Here is a 24,001-nt window from a genome sequence, read left to right as displayed (position 1 = left end):
TGCAGTTGAGAATATGCTGAGAATCCATCTGGACGGATGATAATTATAAGGTAGAGATGTGAAAAAGGAATGGGGAGGGGGTGTAAGCGGTTTAAAATGTTTTACATAAAATTGGTAAGAGCATTTACTGCCCTTGTAATTTCTGTGGCGCAAATTACCATTTTAGATCACCATCATGTACAGTAGAGCTATTGAGTGTCTAACAATTAACAACTGTTTTTTTAAATCAGTTCTCGACCATTGAAAGTGTCTCAGATGGTGAATTCCTGTTCTGTTAGCACTTCCACGCCCTGTCGGTGCGTATGGATTTTACATAATTTGGGAATATCTGAAAACCTGTAGTGAATGTCTGTTAAAATAGCCTTGGTTTTGTTTGTTAAACTAATCTTATTTTAATTTTAACCATTAAAATTAACTTTTTTAAAGGTTCTGGGGTTTAGTATCATTATTTCATTTGGTCAGTTTTAGAGGTAAAGAAGTCATATTTTAATTCAATAATTTTGTATTAATCTGGTATTTTCAAGATAAATGCTGATTCAAACATAACAATCCCAGTCTGGTAAAGTATGGTTTAACAACCCAGAAATGAATAGTATGCATACGTTCTTCTTTACTTGTTTCTCCTGTCTTGTGCCCAGTTTGAGTGAAGCTATCAGGTTTTTGTATCCCCAGTTTTCTGTTAGCTGAAATTCTTAAGAATCAGCATGTCATGTTTAGAGTGGCTACTGCCAATGAAGAATATGGACAGTCACGTTTTGAAATACCTACCATTTCTAAACTGTTCTCAATGTAGTTGTGTATGTAACAGTAATCCAGCCTAGATGTTAGCCACTGTAGAAAACTGGATGGTTCACTTATTTAGAAGTGATAGTTTTTATAATGGGATTTATGTTTGCTATTCCTTAATGCCAGGTTTTGGAGGATGGTATGTTAGTTCGTTGACATTTAAATATAATAAACAATTAACTTGAAAAAAGTGCTAACCAAAATTTATGATAAATTTCTATAATGCAATCTATATGAAATTTATTTTAATGAGTTGAACTGATTGCCATACCATTTTAAAGCTAGAATTTGAACTAGAATGGAATCAGATAGCTAGAAAATACAAGTCAGATTGAAATAATGGTTCATCTCTGCCCAAAAGTCATAAAAATATTATTTATATTCTTTAGATTAAGATAATATTTTTATTAATTTCCTCAAGGGCAACATTCAGTCAACTATAGAATTTCTCATAGGCTAATGAATTTATTCATAAATTTATAATAATCATTGTATTAATATTGTGTCGGCTTTTAAGGTGTTACACAGATCTCATATGTGTCTTTTTAAACTCTGATGTTATTAATGTTATGGAAAGTTTCTAAAACCAAAAGGAATAAAGTTTGATATTTACTTTTCAGAAAATATTCATTCAAATTTAAAGGCCCCATCCTAAACACTGTGGATTCAGACAGTGAAGATGAACAATTGAAACGTCCTCTTTCAAGCAGTCCCAAACAATATGATTTCCAAACTAGGGAACAGCAGCAGGAGGAGCCAGAGAAGGTAAGGAGAGGGGCTTGGTGGAGGAAACCCTATGTTCTATATTACTCAAATGCCCACTCCTTCAAAGCTGATGATTAGAAGGGAGGGTATAGTCTTTCAAGAGTCTTTTAAGCTCCTTGTGGAAACAGCCAAAGTCAGTCAGTGAAGAACACTGCAGCTAAAAGAAGAGTGATCATAAAAAAGATGAATATGAAGGGGTTAGCAGTTCTTCGGTCATTGCTGGTCCACTTTGTCCCTTTAAATTATCCAAGATTGATTTGTGTCCCCCAGAGAGGTGTTATGAGAAACTTTCTGACACTATGTATCTTTTCAATAGCAACCATATTTGAAGCAGTGTGTGAGAACTGGGCAAGTTCTAACACGGGTTCTCAACCTGGGTTGCCTTCACCCCATGGGGTACAAGATGCAATTTCAGGGGGTGCGAAAAAGATACTTGTGTGAATTTGGGTTCAGTTTTCTTTTGTCAATTAAGACAACATCTAGGAATCTCCTGACTCCACAGGCAGACCTGTGGATTGCAGTCAGCAAGAAAGTTCCAAGTTTTGACAAAATGTTGAATGAAAAACAGGAGCAAAAAAGTCATTGAATTTTATGTTCACTGTTGAGATTTATTTTACTGTTTGCCTTTTGGGGGGGCAATAAATTAGAATGTAATTGCCCAATTTAGATTTGCATTTTGTGCACTGAATTAGAAATTTATTTTTTAAAAGTTCATTTTTTTTAGTTCGCAGTATTGTATGTGGTTCGAAAATTAGAGACTGGGGCTGTGATTTTCAAATGTCTCCACTGGCCAATGTGTATATGTGTCTATTGACTTATGGTGACCCCATGACTTTCATCGGGCTTTCTTAGACCAGGAAGCCTCAGAAGTTGTTTTGCCAGTTCTTTCCTTTGAAAGATAGCCTATAACACCTGGTATTCGTTGGCTGTCTCCTCTCCAAGTACTAACCAGGACTGACCCTGCTTAGTTTCCAAGATCAAATAGGCTCTAGTGCCTTTAGGATATTTAGGGCATGTACAAGTGTAAATACAAGAGCCGTGTCTAATAGTTACGTGTTTTAGCCTACACTGAAAAGAGAAAAAAGGTTGTGTTTACTTCTTTTGCACAGTAGTGAGTCAGGTGAACAAATCAAGAGTTTTTCCAAAAATCTGACATTTGTAGAACTAGCTAGGGACCTCAAAATAATCTAGCATTGTGTCTGTGCTTCTAGAGCAGCTTGCTTGTTTTTACTGCATTAGCAACCTGAGGTCAAAAAAGTGCTTAGACATGCCTACACAACATGTTTTGGCCTTTTGTTCACCTGCAGAGTTCTAAGAGAGTTAGAACAGAAAGTGACAAGGCACCAGAATCAACAAATGCTGGCTTTGATGGGATGAATCAGGATGAGCTACTAGCAGCTGTCGTGGAAATGAGTAAGAGGGAAACATCATTGTCATTGAGCCATGATGAAGACAAACCCACAAATAGTCCTGACACTGGCTTTGGAGATGATGAGTTGCAGGACTTGCCAGATAATATGGAACCTATGGATGTGGAGAAACCCAGAGTGTCCACAGAGTCAGGTAAGAACAGTAGGAAAAATCATGTTAAGTTTGAATTTTTCAAGACAGTACACAGGGGAAATAGGGAGGACGATTAGGGAATTTAAGTTGTGCTACATGATGCACTCTTACGGATGAATTGTTCAAACCAGTTTGTATTTTCTCATTCTCCATTTGTGTTAAAGGTAAAAAGAAATCTATTCCAAAAGGTCTTGCATTTTTAAACACACTGTATAGCCCATGTTGTTGATTACATTTTCACTTGTAAGAATTATGGCTGTACATCACTTTTTTGTATGAAGGAATTTGGAATGAATCGCAGTGTCAGCTTGCAATTTTAATGAAAAGTGTGTGTGGCGGGAGGAGAGAATACCTTGGGAGAATAACCAGGTAGAAAATTAAACTAATTTGAGCTTACCTTTCTTTTAGATGCAGGAAAAATAAAAGTTTTTTTTTTAAAGGAATACAATATCAAGTTAAGCCATAAATCATGGAAGGCAACTTCAAGGCAGTGTTTGCCTCTTGATTTTCCTCTTTCTAAATCAGGAGTGAGAACTACCAGGGGTTGGGGGGCACATTGGCTCCTTGCAGGACCTTGGAGGGCTGCATCCATCCTTCTGCCCTGTTTTTAAGTTACCTATGCCTAGGAGAGGCCATTTTAAAACCAGGAAGTGGTCCAGGTCAAGGCCTTGTGCACTTCCTTCTTTTTAAAAGATCCCTTCTGGGTCTAAACAAGCCCACCCCTGCACATAGTGAAATTATCCCCTATGCCAATGGTTCCCAACCTTCCTAATGCCATGACCCTTTAATACAATTCTTCATGTTGTGGTGACCCAAACCAATGAAATTATTTTCGTTGCTACTTCATAACTGTAATTAAATAGGTGTTTTCCAATGGTCCTAGGCGACCCCCATGAAATGGTCATTCGAGCCCCAAAGGGGTCCTGACCCACAGGTTGGGAACCATTGCGCTATGCCCTCAGAGAGTGTGGTTGTGCGTTTGCATTAAAAAAATGCTGGGACATTTTTGTGGCTCTTAAAATGGTTCTTTATAGTTGAAGAACATGGCTGAAAATACGTGCCCATTGTAAATGTTATCGAATCTAACTTGATTATGTTGCTGCACTGATAGAACTATGTCTATCAGCAGAACTTTTGGAAAGATTCTACCTCCCGCTTCAGTGCCCCATGAACCCTTAAAATTGTTGCAGAGATCAATAGAGCAGTACTATTAATTAGATTCAGCCCAGAACTTTAAAAGTACACAATATAACACTTTCCATTCATCCTTTTATAGGTTCGATTGCATGAAAAACAGCAGTCACTACTAAAAGCAGCATTTCCCCTTCTTGATTGTTACATCCAAGCTGGCTGGTATTCTGTGCCTGAGATTAAATAAGCATGAAAAGGATTTAACTGTTGGCCATCAGAACTATCCTTTATTCCAACCCTTCAAAAAACCAAATTAAATACATCATCAGTGTGTTGTCTTTCTTTCCATAGGTTTTTCCACCTTTACTGAGATAATTAAAGATTTTGATGAAAATAAGGAAAACAAAACTCCAGAAGGCACTCAAGGGGAGGTTGATTGGATGCAGCAGTATGACATGGAGCGTGAGAGAGAGGAACAGGAACTGCAACAGGCTTTGGCTCAAAGTCTCCAAGAGCAAGTAAGAGTTAATGTGCTTTCTCAAACACAAATATCAAGCTAGGGTTGTCCAAAAACACAGACATATGTTACTCACCTAAGCACATTTTTGTTTTAGTGTTTTGGCAAACATGGGTATGGTTGTTTATTGGAAAGATCTTGCAGTCAGTTTTGTGCCCCCTTTTGTTTTTCTTGTAGAATCACAGCTGAATACATTTCTGTGATGTTTCTACCAGTATAGCTTTATGAAACATGAGAAATTATAATCCATGTATTAATCCTGTGCTAGAGCTTTGAAAAGATCAATTAGTAGACAAAGAGAACTCCAAGGTTCTCTCTCTGTAAGCCCAGAGCTGCTGAACTTATGACACACACAGTCACATCCTGAGTATATTGCTCTTTCTTATTTTTTCAACCATTTAGAATCCATGAGCCTCATATTTCGAACTGTCCTAACTCTGATCATTACAAAGGAAGTAAATTAATAAACATAAATGGTAACACTCAAAAGCAAGAGCAGTTGTAACAGAGGAGAGAGCGAAAGACAATGAATGGGCTAAAAAGAGAGAGAGAGAAAGTACAGTAATGGTTTTGGTTTTGTCTGTCTGAAAAGGAAAAAGGAGATGGTTGAATGTATGTTGTGGTTGGGAGAATCCCACAGCTGAGGCACTGTTTTTTCTTTTTCTTTTTAAGGAGCCACTGTCCTGCATATTTCCTCACTTCCCCTCTATTTATGATTGGGATGCAGAGTAGAACCCAGCTGAAGTGTCCCTCACCTCCTGTTTAGAGAGGTTCAGAAAGCTGGATTTTAATGTGAATATGCTCAAAGACATATGCTAAGTGGCCACAGAAGTGTTCATTTCTCTATTCAGTTATTAAAATAATTTTATCCTGTCCTATATCATAAAATCTCAGAGTGATGATTAACTGTTCTGAGCACCTGTAAAATGGTGAAGGTGAAATAAAGATAAGAAATAGCCTAAAAATAAGAATCCTGTAACTTAATGGTCCCCAAACTGTGCCCTTTAAGAGATTTTGGACTTTGCTCCCAGAAGCTTCAGCCATGTTGGCAATAGCCTGGGATTCTGGGAGGTGAAGTACAAAGTCCATTAAAGAGCACAGTTTGGGGACCATGTACTGCATTGTTTGGAGTGGGGAGCAGGAGCCAACTGAAGGTACAGAGCACATAGTGTATGGTCTATTTCCTTTAAGCTGGTGTTTTTTGTTTTTGTTTGTTTGTTTGTTTTTGGCATTCTTTTTAAATACATCAGGGTTTTCCCCCCATGTCCTTAGTTAACTTTAGGCTGAGGGTAGAACATAAAGTGGTAATCCACAACCAGTGTTGGTCCCCAAGTCATCTGATGCCGCTCCCCAGGAAAGAAAGAGACATTTGCAGCCAAGGGGCACAAATATAGTGCTGGTCCATGGTACATTGAGAGTGAAATTGCCAATTTCCCACAAAAGATAGCTAAATAAGCACTGGCATATATCATACTACACTATGGAAGTTGTGTTCAAGATTACGGTTCTTTGCTTTGTAACTATTTAATATCAAAGCTTTTAAAAGATTCTTTATACAGCTTTTCTTTTGAAAAGTCTTCAAATTAATGTGACATAGTTGCAAAGCAAAACACCATAATCCTGAACACAACTTCTGTTAAGGAAAAAGCAACATGGGACATACAGTAAGAGAAATAAAACTTGTATGTGAGAGTCAGAGTGACTCAGCAGAAGCCAATTGAGAACCACACAGGTGTGAATGGTAAAGCAATTAACAGGTCCTGAATGCCAAGGACAAGAAATGCATAGTAGATAATTGGACACACCTGACAATTGTTAAGTGGTCAAGGCTGAGATGATGAAATCATTAATTGTGGGATGAACAAGGAGAACCAATGGGAATAATGTACACGCCTACTGGGTGGAAACAGACCACAGTAGGTGGTACCTTGCTTTGACTATATTAATGAATATGGATCCCAGTGCATTTTGTTGGGTTGTAGTTGTGAGTAGTTGGATTGGAGAGTGAGGAGTTGAGTATTGTTTGGAGCTGTGTATATAGTAGATTAAAGTAGATCTTTTATATAAGACTACTGAGTTGTCTGGTGTCTTGGGTGAAGCTACAAGAACCAGCAGGACCCTGGTGAAGAAGGGTGAAGACTTCTGTGGAACAAGAGTGAGAAGGCTTGGAGAGTTTGTCGGGGTCTTCAGCCTGTTCTCTGCAACTCTTGCAAAGATATAACAACTGGCCAAAACTGGTCAGCGTGGTGCACAACCAGGTGGTGAGTTCCAGGCCAGGTGAAGAGCCACAACTCCCATCATCCCTGACAACTTCCACCATGCAGTATGATATTGTGATATTAGGGACTGGCTGTATTGTATACCAAACTTGAGCAATCTTTTAATTAAGGCGTGTCTGTTGGAGAACTTGGTCCCAGACTGTCTGCATACAAAATTAGGTTTGTTTGAGAAACTGGAATGTCATAATTGTCAGTGGCTGGAGCAGAGAACCTTTTGTGAGAACAGGAAATATCTCAGGGGACTAAACTTTGATCTCTATCCCAGCAGGAGGCACGCGAACAAAAAGAAGATGATGACCTTAAACGAGCCACTGAATTAAGTCTGCAAGGTGAGATAAAACAATGGAAAATAAGGAAATGTTCTGCTATTATACCATCATTGCTCAGAGCTCTTGAAAGGAAGATGTTTTGTTTAACGTTCAGTTTGTTTTTAGTCCAGTGCTACTCAGAGTGGTGGTCCTTGGACTAGTGCTGGTCCTTGGCAATTTCCCAGGAAAGAAAAAAATGATTGTACAGTCATCCCTCCATATTTGCAGCTTTGATTATTCATGGATTTGATTAATATGTTCTCTCTAGGACTGTCTAGGTCCTCCAGTGCAACTCTGTGGTCAACTTTAACTAAAAGTTGCACTGAAAGACCATTTGTAGCTACTCCAGTGCCATTCTATGGTCAGTGTATGTTGGACATTGACCACAGAGTTGCACTGGAGGACCTAGAGATTCCTAGAGAGGTGTCCTTTCAGGTAAAAACAGTGTTTTTGTTATTTGCAGTTTTTCCATATTCACAGGGGTCTTGTTCCCCTAACCCTAGCGAATATGGAGGGACAACTGTACTCAGTAGGCACAAATCTAGTGCTAATTCCTGGAACACTGGAAAAAAATTGTAGGTCCCCCACATCAGATAGCCTGAGAAGCACTGCTTTAGTCCTTTTATCTTAAATATTGTGATGAAAACAAATTCTTCTGGAAAACACAGTACATTGCAGTTCATGTCTTGTGTGAAACCTCAGTGAGTTTTGTTAGCCTCATTAAATACTGTATGTGTGTTTCCTTGACATTTATCATGTTTTGTTAGAGGAAAAAAAGCTAAATTCATTTCCAGTTTACTTTTCTACAAAGATTTAGTAATGGCTGTATTTGAAAGTTTTTGTATGTGGTCAGTAAATAGTTCTAATTTTCCTGAGTTTTATTTGTCTTTTTGAGAATGCCACAACTGTTTTTTTAAAAAAAACAATTTGTGAAGAGCTGTCTCTAAGCAGATAATTACACTATATAAAAACAGTCATTTGCATCTGTGAGGTGTATATGTATATACCCAAAGTACCAGATAATAAATGCACCTTAATAAGGCTGTTATAAACATTTGCCACTGAAGATTTTGCCATTGAAGAGAGGTTGATAACAATACTTAATATTGTGGGGTTAGAAGAATGCTCTCTTAAGAAAATTACTTATTTCCCGTTGCTTATTTTCCCTACCAGTTTGTTCTTCTGATCAGCCTTAGTTTTACTTATTGTGCATTGGTATGTGAATCCTGTGTTCTGCCAAGTCTGACTCACCTTCCCTAGCACATGGCAAAAAGGGTCAACTACAGATTTTCTGTCTTGTTGAACTTTCAAAATATGTATGTAGAGAGATCTTGTAGCACCTCTGAAACTAACTGAAGGAAAGAAGTTGGCAGCATGAGCTTTCGTAGATTTCAGTCTACTTCATCAGATGCCTTTTAAAAATATGGTTTGTCTGCTTACAGAATTTAAAATGCTTAGTACACAATTCTAGGCCTTGACAAGAGGTTAAGTTCCTTGAAATTCATCTCACCTTAGAGCAAGAGTTGTATGTATTGTTTTATTCTGTCAGAGTGGAACTTCTAAATTGCAACAGCAAGTACAGTTCTCTTTTGGATGTTTAGTGTTTTCTATTATGCCAATTTCGTAAAAATTAAACTTTTTACAGAACCGCAGAGGTTTTATAGTTTCCTGCTTCTTGAAAGGAACGGTGCATGTATTTGTATTTCTTGCCTTCTCTACTCTGAACCTGGGCCCCTATATTGGTTATCTGTTCCTTAGCAATTGTTAATCTTTTTGACGAAGGAGCATTGGATATTTTGAATTCACCTCTGTTTGTCTGGGTATGATCAAGGGTCTTATGCAGTGTCATTTTCATACTATTTAGAATTTAACAGCTCTCTTCTGGACAGTCTGGGCTCTGATGAAGACTCCGGGAATGAGGATTTTCTAGATATGGAGTACACAGAAGCAGAAGCTGAGGAACTGAAAAGAAATGCTGAGGTGATCATCTGGGATGTTGGGGGTGAACTCTTGCTTCTGTTGGTGCTTGCAATGGGAAAAAAATCTATGGATGCTTGAAGGGACCTTTTTTAGGTTGATAGTGCATTCTGTAGCAAATGGCCATCTTTCATAATTCTTGGTTTTTGTTTGTAAAGTGCTTTGAGTTGTTATCCACAAGCAGTGAATGATAGTCTCCCTCCCCCATATAACTCAGTTTCAAGCCCTAGTCAAACATATAAGTCTCTGCCTTACAGCCATGCCTTAAGTTTCCTAGGTCTTGGTAGCATTTGCATACACTTGGGGAGATAGTGGACCCAAGTGCACATTCTCTGTGGATTTGTGACTTCCATAGTAGATAGAACAGAAAGCTTTATTTTCTATGGAACACTTGCTGCATCTATTATTTATTATTAACTTTTTTACAAGAGGCATTGTTGCATCCTGATTAGCCTCAAATCTGGTTTGATGTGGTGGCCCTGATTTTTGGTCCCCAGGTTAATACTGTAACTTGAACCACTGTGGTTGCTTATTGGGGGGGAGGGGGTGATCAAGAAAGCTGAGGGAAAGGCCTGTCTCTCAGCTTCTATTTCTTTTCACCAAATCTGAGCTGCTGTAGACCACATGGTACACAGCTTTCTTTTGCATGGTAGGTGGGTGGCTTCCTCTGCTATCAGTTCAGCTTACCTTCTGGCAGGACCAGCCTTTTAATATATACACTTGGATGCATTTCAGGAGGTTACTGTCATTCTCATCTTAGAGATAGGGAGCTAGTGGTGTCTTTCAGGAGAGGAAGATTTGGGTGGAATGATTTAGCTTCTTCATTTAGTGGCCGATGTATACTGACATGGGGTTCTTAGCCGTACAGTAATGGTACGGGCATTTGCTCTGTAATGCTGAAGACCTCTTCTGTGTTTATTCTGCATGATTCTGAAAGATTCCTGCTTATACAAAAAGGACAAGGTTTTGTGCTTTCCTGTCTTCCATACCTTCTTCACACTCAAATGTTAGTAATGTGTAGCAGTCCAGCAGCTAGCCTTTCCAGCAAGGTGACTGTTAACAGCTATCTTAGCCATGTACCCTGAAAGTCTTCCAATCATTGAGCAATTAGGCTTTAATAAAGCATTTATTGGCACTAAAATCTAATTACAGTGTTGAGTACAGTTTTCAAGGGGAAAATTGCACTGCATGAGAAGGGGAGTGACCATGCCTCCTTCCCTAATGGTTTGACATTCAGATTGAAAAATAATTCCCAGACCCCATCGGCTCTATCCAACCTGAAGGCTGTGAGTCCCCGATAGAGGCTTTAACTCATTTATATACAGTAAAATCTAAGCTTTTACCTTGAGCTTCATGTAACTCTGGACTGCAGACTGCTGTGTATTTATCAAATACATTTTATTATTTATTTTTTAAAAAATAATCTTTATTGAAATTTTACAGTACAGTGGTACCCCGGGATACGAATTGATCACGTTACGAAATTTCCAGGATACGAAAAACTTAGATTGGAAAAAACTGTTCCGGGTTACGATATTTTTTTCGGGTTACGAAAAAAATATCGGTGCGAAATTCAAATGCGAAGCGCGGCTAGCGGCTTTCCAGCCGCTAGCCGCGCTTCAGAAAAGCCTTTTTGGGTTGCGAAATGTATCGGGTTACGAACGCCGTGGCGGAACGAATTAATTTCGTAACCCGAGGTAGCACTGTATATACAAATGAAGGATTTGCTTAGTCGAAAACTTCATACTATTCTTTTTTCTAACCCATTCCCACCCCCAAGTTCTTTTTGCAGTAGTTACAGTCACTACAGCTGATCTCATATATTCCTCTATCAGCGTACTTCTGCATATTACTACATCTCCCTTGTAATACTTATATTTAATTATGACAAAAGATTGTGCAGTTACTGACATTTTGTTTCATAATCCCTACCAATCAACCGTTTCCTTATGAATTTATTTTCCACAAAGAAAATAATGACTAAGCATTGTAGTTAAGTTGACCATCTATCTCTACAATAGTTCAGTAATGGGTCCCAAATCTGCTTTTCTTCATCAGTTTTATCCCTTAATGACATTGTGATCCTGTCCATTTCCACTATTTCTAGGGATTTATATAGTGTATTTATCAAATGCATTTTATTAACAAAGTGGAAATCTACATGGATGTTGTTGTTACACTTGGCTAATTGCCAAATAGTCACATAGAATGATTTGCTTATGCATTGTAAGCTAAAGGCAACGTCTGACTGACCTGTTAATCTGGTTTCTATAGGGAATTGGGGGTATTGTTTACACTTCAGTTTAGGAGTGTGGTTTTTATTGTTTATATTTTGGTGAATCACTTTACTGATTTTGCATCATTTACTTTCAGTGTCTGAGAAAAGTAGCTAGATTATGTATTTTTACCATAATATGCCCTATTTTTTGTCATAAAATTTCTAATCAACCTATTTGCTTGAGCCAAGTGAAAAAACTGTTCATACGCAAAGCAAAATTAATAGTTGATTCTTTTCCCAGACAGGAGAGCTTCCTAATTCGTATCGTCTCATTAGTGTTGTCAGCCATATTGGAGACACATCATCTTCAGGTATGAATTGCTTCTCTGACAGCTCTGTTGTGTGCAAGAAAGGATTCTTTTGGCAACAAAAAGCCCCAGGGAACAAAAAGAAATAATGTTAACATTTCCTCTTTTGTACTTGAAAAAAATCGATTTCCCCATAACAACTATGTTAAGGGTGTATCCACACTGCAAAATGAAAGCAGGTTGACACCACTTTAACTGCCATGAGTTTATTGTACAGAATCCTGGGATTTGTAATTTGGTGAGGCACCAGAGCTCTGACAAACCAGGCTGAACACTTCAAAGTACAGATCCCAGGATATTGTAGAATAGAGTTATGGCAGTTTCTGCAGGGATGTATCCTGGGAGACAACAATGTAATAATTTTGCATTGACCGAATAATAAAGATTAGAAAATCCTTTAAAGGGTTGTTAGAATAACTAGAAAATCAGCTACTTAAGTGGAATCTATTAAATTCATCATATTAAGTAGCACACCCAATCTGTCTGTTAAAGATAGTATTATTCCTTATGCATTCCAGTTGTATACACTGGATGATCTCATAACTAAAATAGAGTGGGCTCCAGGATCCCTTGTGGATACCAAAATCCATGAATGCTCAAGTCCCATTATTTATTTATAGTATTTATACCCTGCTCTTCAGCCAAAAGGCTATCAGAGCGGCTTACATTGTTTTAAATTAGACATTTTCCTGCCCTCAGGCTTACAATCTAAAAAGACAAGACAAAAAAGGAGAAGGGAATGGAAGTGGGGAGGGGGAAAAGTCCAGCAAACCTTCTCTCCCTCAGGTGCCCGGACCAGGGCAGATGGACTGGAGGGAGGGTCCTTCTTATTTTTCAGGCAAGGCCTGGAGTTGGCCTGCCCATCTCTCAGTCTGGATGATGGTGGATAGAGGGAGAGCCTTCTTCTTTTTCAGGCTAGGCCCGATGGAGTTAGCCTGCCCATCTCTCCCTCTGGATGATGGTGGATAGAGGGAGGGCCTTCTTCTTTTTCAGGCTAGGCCCATTGGAGTTATATACAATGGCGTAGTAAAATGGTATCCCTTACATATAAAATCAAGGTTTGCTTTTGGGACTTATTGGCGGGAGGACAATATTTACAAGCCATAGGTGGTAGAATCCGTGGGTGCACAATTCATGGATGCAGAAGGCAAGCTGTAAACTGACTTGTAACGGTTTTGTCCCTAATATAGCATATAATTTGCAATCTATTTTTTCCTCTTTCTTTTCATTGTTTTAAGGTCACTATATTAGTGATGTATATGACATTCGTAAGCAGGCATGGTTCACGTACAATGACTTGGAAGTATCCAGAACTCAGGAGGCCTCTGTACAGAGTGATAGAGACCGGAGTGGCTACATCTTCTTTTATATGCACAAGTAAATATCCTTTATGTATTATCCTCTTCATTTTATTTTGATGCATCTAAAGCTTTAATGCTTTCGTAGAATTTGTCCCCAAGGTATGGCCTTGAATTGTTTATGAGTGCATATGGGAGCCTTAATTTCCCAGCCCTTAAACCAGGAGGAAGTAAGGTGTCCAGGCCATTCTTGGCTCTGTGACTCCCTGCAAATCCCTTGAATACAGTACCTTGTCTTGTGCATCACATGCACCTTTGTTGCCCCATACTGATATGAACCTCTCATGTTCCCTAGGGACATTTTTGATGAGTTGCTAGAAGGGGAAAAGAATGTGCCTTGCATGGATGTGGGAAAGCCAGTTCGACAGCCCCTGTGAAGAACATCTTTTCCTGAGCACAAAGGATGCTGAACTTTTATCTGATGTGCAGGAGCCACAGACCTTCAAGAACTCAGGGCACGATTGAGACAAATCCCTTGGATTGGAAGAATGGACCATTGACTTCATCCATGCAGTTAAACATCTTCGACCCAGAGTTCTCTTCCTTTTCTGGTTATGATATTCAAGAAATTATTTTGCCAGCTACAAGATGAATATAGCTCCTTCAGAAATTCATCAAAGGATAGTATGAGAGGTGACTGTTAGTTCACCCATTTGGCTATTATAGGGAAATTGAGAAGACTCATTTTGGAAACTTTCCCCAACATGAACAAAAATAAGCAATAGTTTGTAGCCTGGCATATATTCAAAATATTTGCTGAAAACTACTTACAGCTAGGCAGCTAAGTGGAGTTACCTGGAATTGTGAATGGATGATTTGGGGCACTTACCATTTATACTCCAGGATCAAAATGATCCAAAAAACCTGGTGCTCTGGAACCTGTTGCGTATGTCATCTTTACAAGTTCACTTTCTTCCTTGTTTAATAATAATAATAATATATGTATATTTTATCTTTAAAAGTTTTTATTCTTTTTGACTGCATTCTTTTTTATGTACTGCCATTTGCAGGACAATTTTTTTCTTTGTGAGTGTGTGTGGATGTCAATCTGTATCTATTTGCTGTGTCTCACTGAAAACTCTTCCAGTTGGGCTGTGAGAGAGGCAGCTAACAGTGACAATTCAGGTCTAGCCTTTCTTTGGCAGGCCCTTTTCAAGCAGTGTCCAGCCAGTGCTAATCAGTAAAAGAAGCATGAACAATACTTATTCTGCTTTCCTTGTAATTGCATCAACCTTCAGGCCTGGAAAAACTATCCATGCTTGAAGGGAGATGTCTTTCCCAACTTCACTACACTATTGAGCAAGACTCATATGCTGACATATATTTGGCTTTGACCAAATATATTTGGTTTTGTTCCAGTTATGTATTAAGTGTGGTTCAATCAAATGAAACTACTTTCCTCTGCAAAACTCCCGAACATGTTATGAATTGTTTACTAAACATTTTTTGGCAGAAATATTAGGTTTTGTTTTATTTGCATAAAAGGATGCTTATTTTGGCCAAAAAAGAAAAATGCAGTATAAAACTAATTTGTGAAAGTTCCTCATTTTGTACAGAAATTTAATTGTGATTTTTCTCATGTTTTACTTTTATGGCAATGAAATTGCTAATAACAGAGGTATTTCTTGCTTGCTCCTAAGTCAGTCTTCTCATTTCAGATGTTTAGCAGGAGATGAAATGGTTCTTTTCCCCTTCGTTGGAAATTTTTCTTTGATTATAAGTTCATGGTCTAGAAAAAGCAAACCACTTGAAGTCCGCAAGCAACATATTTTCTGATCCTGAAGGGTTTACTTGCAGGGTTTATAGAATTACAGGATATGTAATGCAATTCTAAGTGACATTTGCTCTGTGTAGCATTATATTCTGATACAACATTATTTACTGTAGCTGCTATGTTGAACAAGGCAAAGTTCTCAAAGGTCTCACTCCCAAAAATATGCTGTATTTCTTTTGCTATAATTTTGTAATGTTGACAGTTGAAGTTACTTCAGTCTGGGTTTTTTATTTGTTTGATTTTTAGAAAGGAATAAATCAATTTTGTTTCATTGAAAAAGAGAACTTCAAAATACATGATACTCCTGCAAGTGGAGTAAAATTAGACTTCTGTTGTTGATTTTGCGACAGTGGTCTTCTCCCCTCCTTTCCTCTCCCCAACAAAAGCTTGCTTACACACTCACACACACACACACACAGAGTTAGATTTGGCAGACATTTTCTTCCAGTTGTCCCCACATCTCCATGTCCTTATAAAGAATGGGAGGTAACATTGGGGACTTCAGTGGAACTCTGCTAAAGTCACACACCTTTCTTCCAGTGGGAGCCTTTCTAGCATCATGATTACTTCCATATATGGAAGGAGGGTCTAAATCCAACTCATGATAATCACATCTGTGGCCTTGTGCTTGAAAGACGACGAGGACACATTAGGTAATATATTACAGTCAAAATATTCTGGTTTGGTGTTTTATTAAGAAATTGTAGAGTGTCTGGGTGTAATGGTAGCCCAACCTAATATTTGTAAGATTCTTTTTCTTCATCCAGAGTTGAGCATAATACAGCATGGAAAAAGTCTTCCTTCCTTTGGAAGCCTGGCTCTTACTTGGCAAAAAGTGCTGACTGACTGTGTCAAGCAACAAGTCATCTATTTTTGTGTCACCCATCTAAACAGGTTCCTTCCTTCCAAGCCAAAATAGGGTGGAAAGGAAGGGACCCTGTAGGACCATAGGACCATCATTTGGAGTTATGTTCTGGCTTGCCTTTCATAGTCTGTTCAAAATCTGTAGAAAGCTGGCTTGTTGTAAAAGGATAATGCTTTACTACTTACTAAATAATTTTAAGGGTATATTTTGTTTAACATATTGTGATGTTGAAGCTGCTGTACAAGCATTTGCCCTTCATAAAGTGTTTTCTAAGCCATTCATGGTTACTTTTAAAGCCAAATATTTAGAGTATATGGTTTTGAGCAACTTCTTATCATACAATCTCTTAGGAAATCATTTGGAAAACTCTTGAGAGTCTGAATTGCAGCTGCTGATATCAAAAATTTTGTTTCCTGTTAAAGGGAATTAGATTTTGTGAAAGTTTGCTTTTAGAATTGTAGTATGAAACATTTGAGACATTTTCTCAAGGATGCCATTCTTGGTTTCAAAGGAATGCAGCAGCTATATATGAGTCCATTATGAGTTTATATATATTTATTTGGCTTTTCTGTTCTATTTCTGCTTTTTCCTGCATATTTACTTTTTGATGAAGAAAAATAGCCATACATGTGTTTGCACTAAATAAGTAAACCCTCAACTAACTCCTCCCCTGCCCAGTAAAATTAATTTTGTCCATGCAAGGATTTTAAAAAATAACTCAGGTAGGTCATTTAAAAAAACAACACCCCAAGGACCTGTGTTTCAATTAAGTTTTTTTTTTTCCTGGCCATGAAATAGAACCTAATTGAACATCTAAACATGGAGATATATGGTGCTGGGCACCATCTTGCTTCAAAAACCGTTGCTCCAGTTTTCCTCTCACAATTGGAAATTGAACAGTTAGCATTTCATAAAATGGAGACATAATGCTCAGGTCTGGAAAGATACTGAAAGAAAGGATTTTGCAGAGTTATCCATTCTGGGTCTTTTTCCTTGTAGAGAATCAACAGTCACTGCTACCTGCTTCATGCATGCAGGGTCTTTGAGATGTTAAAGGGTTAACAAAATACTGTCTTCACTGCAGCCTGTTTGAGGGTGGATTGGTGAATTAAATGCAACAGCATTCCACTTCAGATTCCTGGAAGTTATATTGTCTGTGTTGAGAGTCTGGGTAAGAAGGGGGTTGAACATTTCTAAATTAGAGCAACTGTTGTGCTTTTTAATTGATCTAACATGAGTGTTAACTGTCTTTGAATGAAAAATGGAAGTGTGGGATATTTACCCAATACTGTGTGCTTCTAGCATTAATTCACTCTATTACTCCCTATGTTTTAATGAGTTATCCTTCAGGCAGCAAATCCTGGACATGGGGCTTTCAGGAACTGCTTTGGTTTTTTATGTTGGGAATCACTTAGTGTCCCTTGACACTTGATATGAAGCAGCACTTTTCTGTGTTTTAGCAGACTTGTACCTATGTACTCCTTACAATTCTGCCTATTTTTTTCCTCTTTAAATGATGTGTATATCAATCTCAGAGAAATTAAACACTTTATTAATACTGAATTTCTGATTTTTCTTTCTAGAAAGCTGCAAGAACTTTGCAGCTTAACTCTGCTCTTCTAACACACAGTTTTAATTGCTCTTCTCTAAAACTCTTGATATTAAAAGTAATTTTAATTTTTTTCCCTACATCTTAGAAATGTGTTCCATACTTGGAGGGGCAGTTGAGTGTTTGGTGGGTTTTTGTGGTTCTTTTGATATGCATGAACCCACTTGATAATCATTTAAAGAGTCTAGATGTTTAAAGCCTGCACACTAAAACTTATTTAGGCAAGCGATAGAAACATCAGTGGGATGTTACTCAGATGTGGTAGTGTAAGCATTTCCTCTCAAAGTTCCAAATAGGTTTTTGCATGTTGAAACATAGTTTCATAAGAAGTTTCAGAAGAATAGAGGATGGTATGATCTCCTGCAAGACAACCTGGTATTGGTGGCTGACAAATATAGAGCATTGTCATAGGGAAAAATGGAATTGAGAAGAGAAACAAGTCTAATGGAAATCAGGGGAGATATTTGGCCCTCCTGTTGTTCATGGACTTCAGCTCCCAGATACCTCAGTCAACACAGCCAATGCTAAGGATTTATTGGGAATTATAACTCAAAATATGGAAGACCAAAGGTTCTATTGCAGATTAAAGGATGCTTTTTTCCACCCACCCTGGTTACTCTGAGTAACTTTTAAAATAATTTGCACCTGCAAAACTCCCAGTGTGGTGTTTGCTTGATAATTTGTTGATATTCCAGTTACCAAGCACTATTTAATTCAATTAAATTAAAAATATGAATCTACCTAATGGTAAGTATAAATTTAGAAGAGTCCTTTTTCCTTCTTGAGAGACTGTTGTTTCCATGCAGCCAGTGTAGCAAATTCATGTCGAGACATGCCAAAAACAGCAAGGAAGTCTTCCTCTGACAAATAGTCCTACAGGAAGGGAGAAAGGTAAGGTTGAGAGATGAGAAAACTACAATTAAACAGTGAAAATACTAATTTTCCTGGTTTTCTGTAACTACTGGGAGAAAACCTATCTAATAAAACCTACAAGATGGAACATGCTGTCAATTCATATTCTGAAACTAGATGTGTAAGCTTTTGAATGTTTATAATGTGTTTCTCAATTTCATTTTAATGCTCGTTATTTTACTTCTGAACTATAAATCTAAACATCTGATATAAAAGTCTAAATAAGGTTCCTAAATTTCTGGTCAATCCCAAAATAATTTGTGATCTGAGGAGCATGACTTTAGAAAGGGACTGAATAGATCTGCAGGCGTGCCTTCTGTAAACTTCATATAGCCTTTGGAAGATCTGTTTGTATATCAGCAAGCTTTTATCCATATGTTTGTAGATGACTAGATGTTTCTACCACTGATTTAGCAAGTACTTGGGGCTGGCTGGATTTTGTGGTGTGAACTGTGTGGATTTCTGTATACAGCCTCTGTCCTGGCCATTGTGGTGACAAGATTTGTGTAAACTACAGGATTGTCAGTTTGGCTTGCTTTGTAATGTGCCAATTTAACCACAATGAAAATGAACTAGCTGGCCGATTCAGATTATATCCACTTCACACAGGAACACAAAGTATTGTTTACTTTCAACCATAAAATACACATGTTACACATAAAATGTGCACTGTAGAAGAAAGATGAGGAAATTGAATGGAGTGGATTTTTGTGTTAACAATAGCCACTGCTTATAGGAGACACTGGGGGGGGGGGGGGGGGAGCTTCACTTGGACACAATTTCCCATACCTCTTGGAACAAGATATTTCTAAGTTTGCTTGTTTTTATCATACTGACTTAATAAAATCCATCTTTTTATATATAATATTATTATTTTACAAAAAGAAAAATAATACATTTAAAACATACACACAAATATCAGCATATATTTATAACATTGCTTGGCACCTCTCTTTACACAAAACACCATATCTTACTGCGTTCATTCCCACTATGATTTAAATTGAATTACGAACCAGGTTATATGTCTATTGTTCCCACTTGAAGTTGGTTTTGATCTGTTTCTGATCTGATAAGAGTTCCTTAAAAGCAGGGTAAATGCAGAAAACCAGCTCTTATTTGACACTACTTTTCAAGAGGTTCTTTTGAACTGAATCACAAACATAACAAGTGGGAGCAACCTTCAGATCAGAATCACATCTCACTGGAGGGTTGGGGCTATGGCAGAGGGGTTGGCAGGGGGTGTCACCCAGACAGCCTTCGGCTGCTTGAAATCTGCCATTTTTTTAGCACTGCCCTTTGTCTACCTGTGTGTGTGGCAGCTTTTAAATTTTCCATCTTTACACTGATAGATTCCTTCTGAATCTGGCCATGATCCTTTTTCCACTGTAAAAGTTTAAAATTTTAGTTTGCTTTTCTTTTGGAAAGGATCTGTTGTGTGTGGGAGGGGGATCTGATGTGTTTTTGGTTTGTTTTTTAATTTACAGAATTGGTAATGCGATTTCCCATCATCCCGTGGAGGCACCTAATCGAGCAAGGGCTTTCCTATAATGACCCTTGCCGGCAGATCACGAGGCTAAAAAGTCATCAGAAACAGGGAAAGTATTTGGGGAGGGGGGGGCACCATAAAGGATCTAGTGTCACTGAAATTATGCATGGCTATATTACCAAAATGACGCCTGACTGTGTCACCAATGACATGGCGATACAGTTAGCTTGATTGACATTTTAAAAAAACGGAATGGATCAAGCAGCGCAAATTCTAGTGAGGACAATAATTGTGTCTGAAGCCACCACCCCGAAAACAATGAGGATTAAAAAGATCCTGTTTTGTAGTGGGAATGACGCTCGTGTGGAATCGATTCATCAATCCGATATGAAAGCGAATTGTGAACCGGGTTAAATAGTAAGAATGCGGCCACTATCTCTTCCAATCACCAATTCTCCCCAAGACTAAACAATCATTATACATAAATTTCTTTCTATTCCCTGCTGCTTAATCTTAATCCTGTTTATGTTAATCTTCTTTTGTCTTCTCATCTTTCCTTCCTACCCCAAAGACATCTTCTTAGTGAGTAATGGTCTTACTTTTTTGCATCTTAAGTACTACACACTGCTCTTGAATGAAGAGAAATTTCTATAAAGAACTCTGAATGCCAATCCTGCAATTTCTCACCTCCTTCCTTGTGGGATTTACATCTTTGGGGAGCTCCTCTGCTGGCATGTTTACCAGTTTCTCCAAGGGATATGTACACAATGACACATTGCCAAAAGTAGTGCTGGCAGTGAAAACCTCTTTTGCTTCAAGGATTTCCTAAAAGAGAAAAGGAAGGGGAAACATTCAGAGCTATTCTGTAATAAAGCTAGGCTGTATTGATGTTATTGTGTGCCTTCAAGTAGTTTCCGACTTAATGGCAACCCTAACATAAACCTATTACAGTGTTTTCTTGACAAGATTTATTCAGAGGAAGTTTGTCTTCCCCTGAGGCTAGGAGAACGTGTGTTATGATTACAGTATTTAAATTGAATTGAAATGTGAATTATGGCTTATATTGGTAGGCTGCAATGTTCTAAATCAACAACACACTTTGAGAGCATATATGGGATTGTGTATTTTAGGGAGCAGCATGAAAAATAAGTGATAAATGACCAGTGAAAGCACTGTGGATTATGGGTCATTTTGTGAGAATAATCAAGATTTCTTTTAAAGGCACTGTAGTTTAACAATCGGGATAGTTGTTTGAGTCTGCCACAGCCAAAACAGTGACAGTCTTGTGGCACCTTTAAAGACTTAACAGATATATTGTAGCAGAAGCTTTTATGCATGAAGAAGAAATACCCTCAGTTGGCATATTTGTATACATACTCGTGGTTCTAGACAGAGTTTGGAAATTATTTCTTAAATGTCATTTGTTACTGTTGGCATTATAAGATTTCTTATTAAGTAGCTTGTATTAGTCACTACTTTTCATTGCTGGAGGTGTTAGGATTAAGAGAATGGCATAAAACCTGAAAAATTCCACTCCCAAGTTCCTAAAAAAATTATTGAAAGAAAATCTTTTTTTAAAAAATGTCTTGCAAGATAACTAAAGATAACTCTGGTTTTGGAGGGAATGAAACTTAATCAGTGAGGTGGGAGAGAAATGAAACACGAGAAATACAGAATGAAGATTACCTTCATATTTGGTTTATGTAACATTCTTACAGTGACCCTTTACAAATCAGTGCTACTAACACAAAACATCCAGGCATTGGCAAGTTAATCGCTAATTATCAGATTATGGTGGAATGAAAATACACTATTTTGAACAGGACACAGGAGATAACACTATGATAAATTGTAATTCAGTTGATCCCAGACACTGCCTTGCTTTGAAATTCTTCAAGAATGCCTGCATCAGAATAATTATAAAATAATGTCCCCCAGTGTTTACATAACATCACCTTTATGAGTGGTCACTGTAAAAATGTTGTACACATTTAAACTTAAGCACAGTTGTGACACTTTGTACTAGTTACATTTTGCCCCTTCTGTCCATGCCACTCCAGGGCTCTCATTGGGTGTGTGCCGCCACCAACAATGAATGCTTCAGCACACTGCTCCTCAGAAAACTTTGAGGGAATACCTTTCACTTTAAAAAGGCATAAGCTGCAGCCTTAATTGACTGAGCACCACCAAAGTGTTTTTTCCCCCCTGTACTCTAAATTATGGCAGACAACAATTTTGCCAAGGTGGAAGAGTGCACTCCTTTTGCACGAGGCACCCATTGCTACCTGTTGTCTGGGGTTGCTTGCCCTCTGCCCTGCCCTTCGTTCCAGTAACATCATCAGTCATAACAACAAAGGAATGGAGAAGGCCTACTGTAATAACAATACTTACAAGCAGCTAGCATCCTCTTTAACAATGTACATGTTCCCTTCTCACTAATTTTTCTTAGGTCCTCTTACAAGAGCTTGTCTGAGGAAGAGATCTATTCACTAAACCACAGGTTCCCCATGGGTCCCTCAGCCCTCCCAGTGTACTTTTATTGTTGAGTGCCTTCAAGTCATTTCCTTGACTCTAAGGCAGGCCTGTGTAACATATGGCCCGGGGGGTACATGCATGCCAAAGGATTTTAGGTGGTCCACGAGGTTGTGGAACAACTTCAAGGCTCCTCTGCCACTCAGCCTTCTTCAGAGGAAAGGTAAACGCTCACCCTTGAAGGCTTCACCACCACTGGGCTTTCTCCCAAAGAGAAGGCCAAGTGGCGGAGAAGGAAAAGGGGCGAATGCTCCCCCCTAAAGGCTTCAACGCTGTTGGGCTTTTCTTCAAGAAGGCGGCTGGGCAGTGGAGCAGGAAGAGGGGCAAAGCCTTGCAAGGCTTCTCTACCACTCAGCTTTCTCCTGAGGAGAGGAGAAGGAGGAGGAGAACCAAATTACTATTAATATTAATCAACAGCAATAAATAATTAAATTATTAATTAATTAAAATCTATATGCAGCCTGAATGATTTTTACTTATTTTAATTTTTGCCCCTACCTACTGCCAAGTTGTGCAGATTCCCTCTAAGGGGAACCTATCATAGGGTTTTCTTAGCAACATTTGTTCAGAAGTGTTTTACCATTGCCTTCCCCTCAGGCGGAGAGCTTGTGATGTGCCCAAGGTCACTCAGTGGATTTCATGGCTGAGTGGGGAACAATCTTGATCCCCAGAGTCATAGTCCTACACACAAACCACTACGCCACACTAGCATACCCCTTATGCTGCATACTTCAGAACTTGCTTCTTTCAAACCTCTGAGACATACAATTTCCCCTTTAAATACAATTTTACTCTCCATGTTGTCCAGCTTTAGGCCTTAAAAGACTTTTTAAAGAAACTGAAAGTGACTAACTGCTGGGTTTTTAAAATGCCTTTTAAGGCCTACAACAGGACAAGGAATGTGCACAAAAATTAGGTTTAAAGGGCTAACTGCATGCCTCATCCAGAGTATATAATTTGTGGGGCAAAAAAGCAGCAGAGCCGTACTTACAGAAGTGAGCTGCTCTAAGCTGTTATCATCAGCCAGTTCAGCTTTCAGCTCTTCATAGCTTTTCTTGTCCTGTGTAAAGACAGACAAAATGAATGGGAGTTTTGGTTTTATTTTAGGCACTCAGAGGGATGTGGTGGCTTAGTGGTCAAGACACCAACTCTGATGCTCGGAAGGTTAGCAGTTTGAGGCCCAAGTGCCGCATGATGGGGTGAGCTCCCATCACTAATCCCAGATTCTGGCAACTTAGCAGTTTCAAAGCATGTAAAAGTGCAAGTAGATAAATGAGTACCACTTCGGTGGGAAGGTAACAGTGTTCTGTGCAATCATGCTGGCCACATGGCCACGGGTCATCTTTGACAATGCTGGCTCTTTGGCTTAGTAATGGAGATGAGCATCACCCCCTACAATGAGTTACGGCTAGACATTCATGTCAGGGGAAAACCTTTACCTTTTTAGGCACTCAGACATGTTGAGCGCTGAAGAATAAGCAAATTCCATACAGCTTTTAATCAAATTACAAACAGGTTCTCCTGAATTAGTGCCCCTAACTATCTGGTCC

At 38.5% G+C, this 24,001-nt stretch overlaps 2 protein-coding genes across 9 annotated transcripts in view; one reads left to right on the top strand and one right to left on the bottom strand.

Annotated features, from left to right (window-relative positions):
* USP37 (ubiquitin specific peptidase 37) overlaps nucleotides 1-14,726 on the top strand; it is a 44,217-nt gene extending 29,491 nt beyond the window's left edge. For 2 of the 7 annotated variants that reach the window (XM_042472096.1, XM_042471760.1), the window contains 9 exons: nucleotides 231-296; nucleotides 1,407-1,551; nucleotides 2,859-3,114; nucleotides 4,597-4,763; nucleotides 7,307-7,370; nucleotides 9,214-9,329; nucleotides 11,846-11,915; nucleotides 13,151-13,289; nucleotides 13,566-14,726. In XM_042472096.1, the coding sequence (XP_042328030.1) occupies nucleotides 231-296; nucleotides 1,407-1,551; nucleotides 2,859-3,114; nucleotides 4,597-4,763; nucleotides 7,307-7,370; nucleotides 9,214-9,329; nucleotides 11,846-11,915; nucleotides 13,151-13,289; nucleotides 13,566-13,647 (1,105 nt within the window). In that variant the 3' untranslated portion in view covers nucleotides 13,648-14,726. Of the gene's footprint in view, nucleotides 1-230; nucleotides 297-1,406; nucleotides 1,552-2,858; nucleotides 3,115-4,596; nucleotides 4,764-7,306; nucleotides 7,371-9,213; nucleotides 9,330-11,845; nucleotides 11,916-13,150; nucleotides 13,290-13,565 lie in introns of those variants that run through there. The other 5 variants (XM_042471838.1, XM_042472013.1, XM_042471920.1 and 2 more) reach the window with 5 other exon arrangements.
* A 2,824-nt stretch (nucleotides 14,727-17,550) lies between these two features.
* The window catches only part of VIL1 (villin 1), a 70,526-nt gene continuing 64,075 nt past the window's right edge, over nucleotides 17,551-24,001 (bottom strand). For both annotated transcript variants that reach the window (XM_042472302.1, XM_042472393.1), the window contains 3 exons: nucleotides 23,443-23,511; nucleotides 20,607-20,744; nucleotides 17,551-18,391 (listed from right to left, as the gene is read on the bottom strand). In XM_042472302.1, the coding sequence (XP_042328236.1) occupies nucleotides 18,278-18,391; nucleotides 20,607-20,744; nucleotides 23,443-23,511 (321 nt within the window). In that variant the 3' untranslated portion in view covers nucleotides 17,551-18,277. The remainder of the gene's footprint in view (nucleotides 18,392-20,606; nucleotides 20,745-23,442; nucleotides 23,512-24,001) is intronic.

The sequence above is a fragment of the Sceloporus undulatus genome, chromosome 1 (assembly GCF_019175285.1).
Source record: "Sceloporus undulatus isolate JIND9_A2432 ecotype Alabama chromosome 1, SceUnd_v1.1, whole genome shotgun sequence".
Lineage (NCBI taxonomy): Eukaryota > Metazoa > Chordata > Lepidosauria > Squamata > Phrynosomatidae > Sceloporus > Sceloporus undulatus.
Note: the sequence above shows the minus strand (reverse complement) of the source record. Positions and strands in the feature narration are given on the sequence as shown.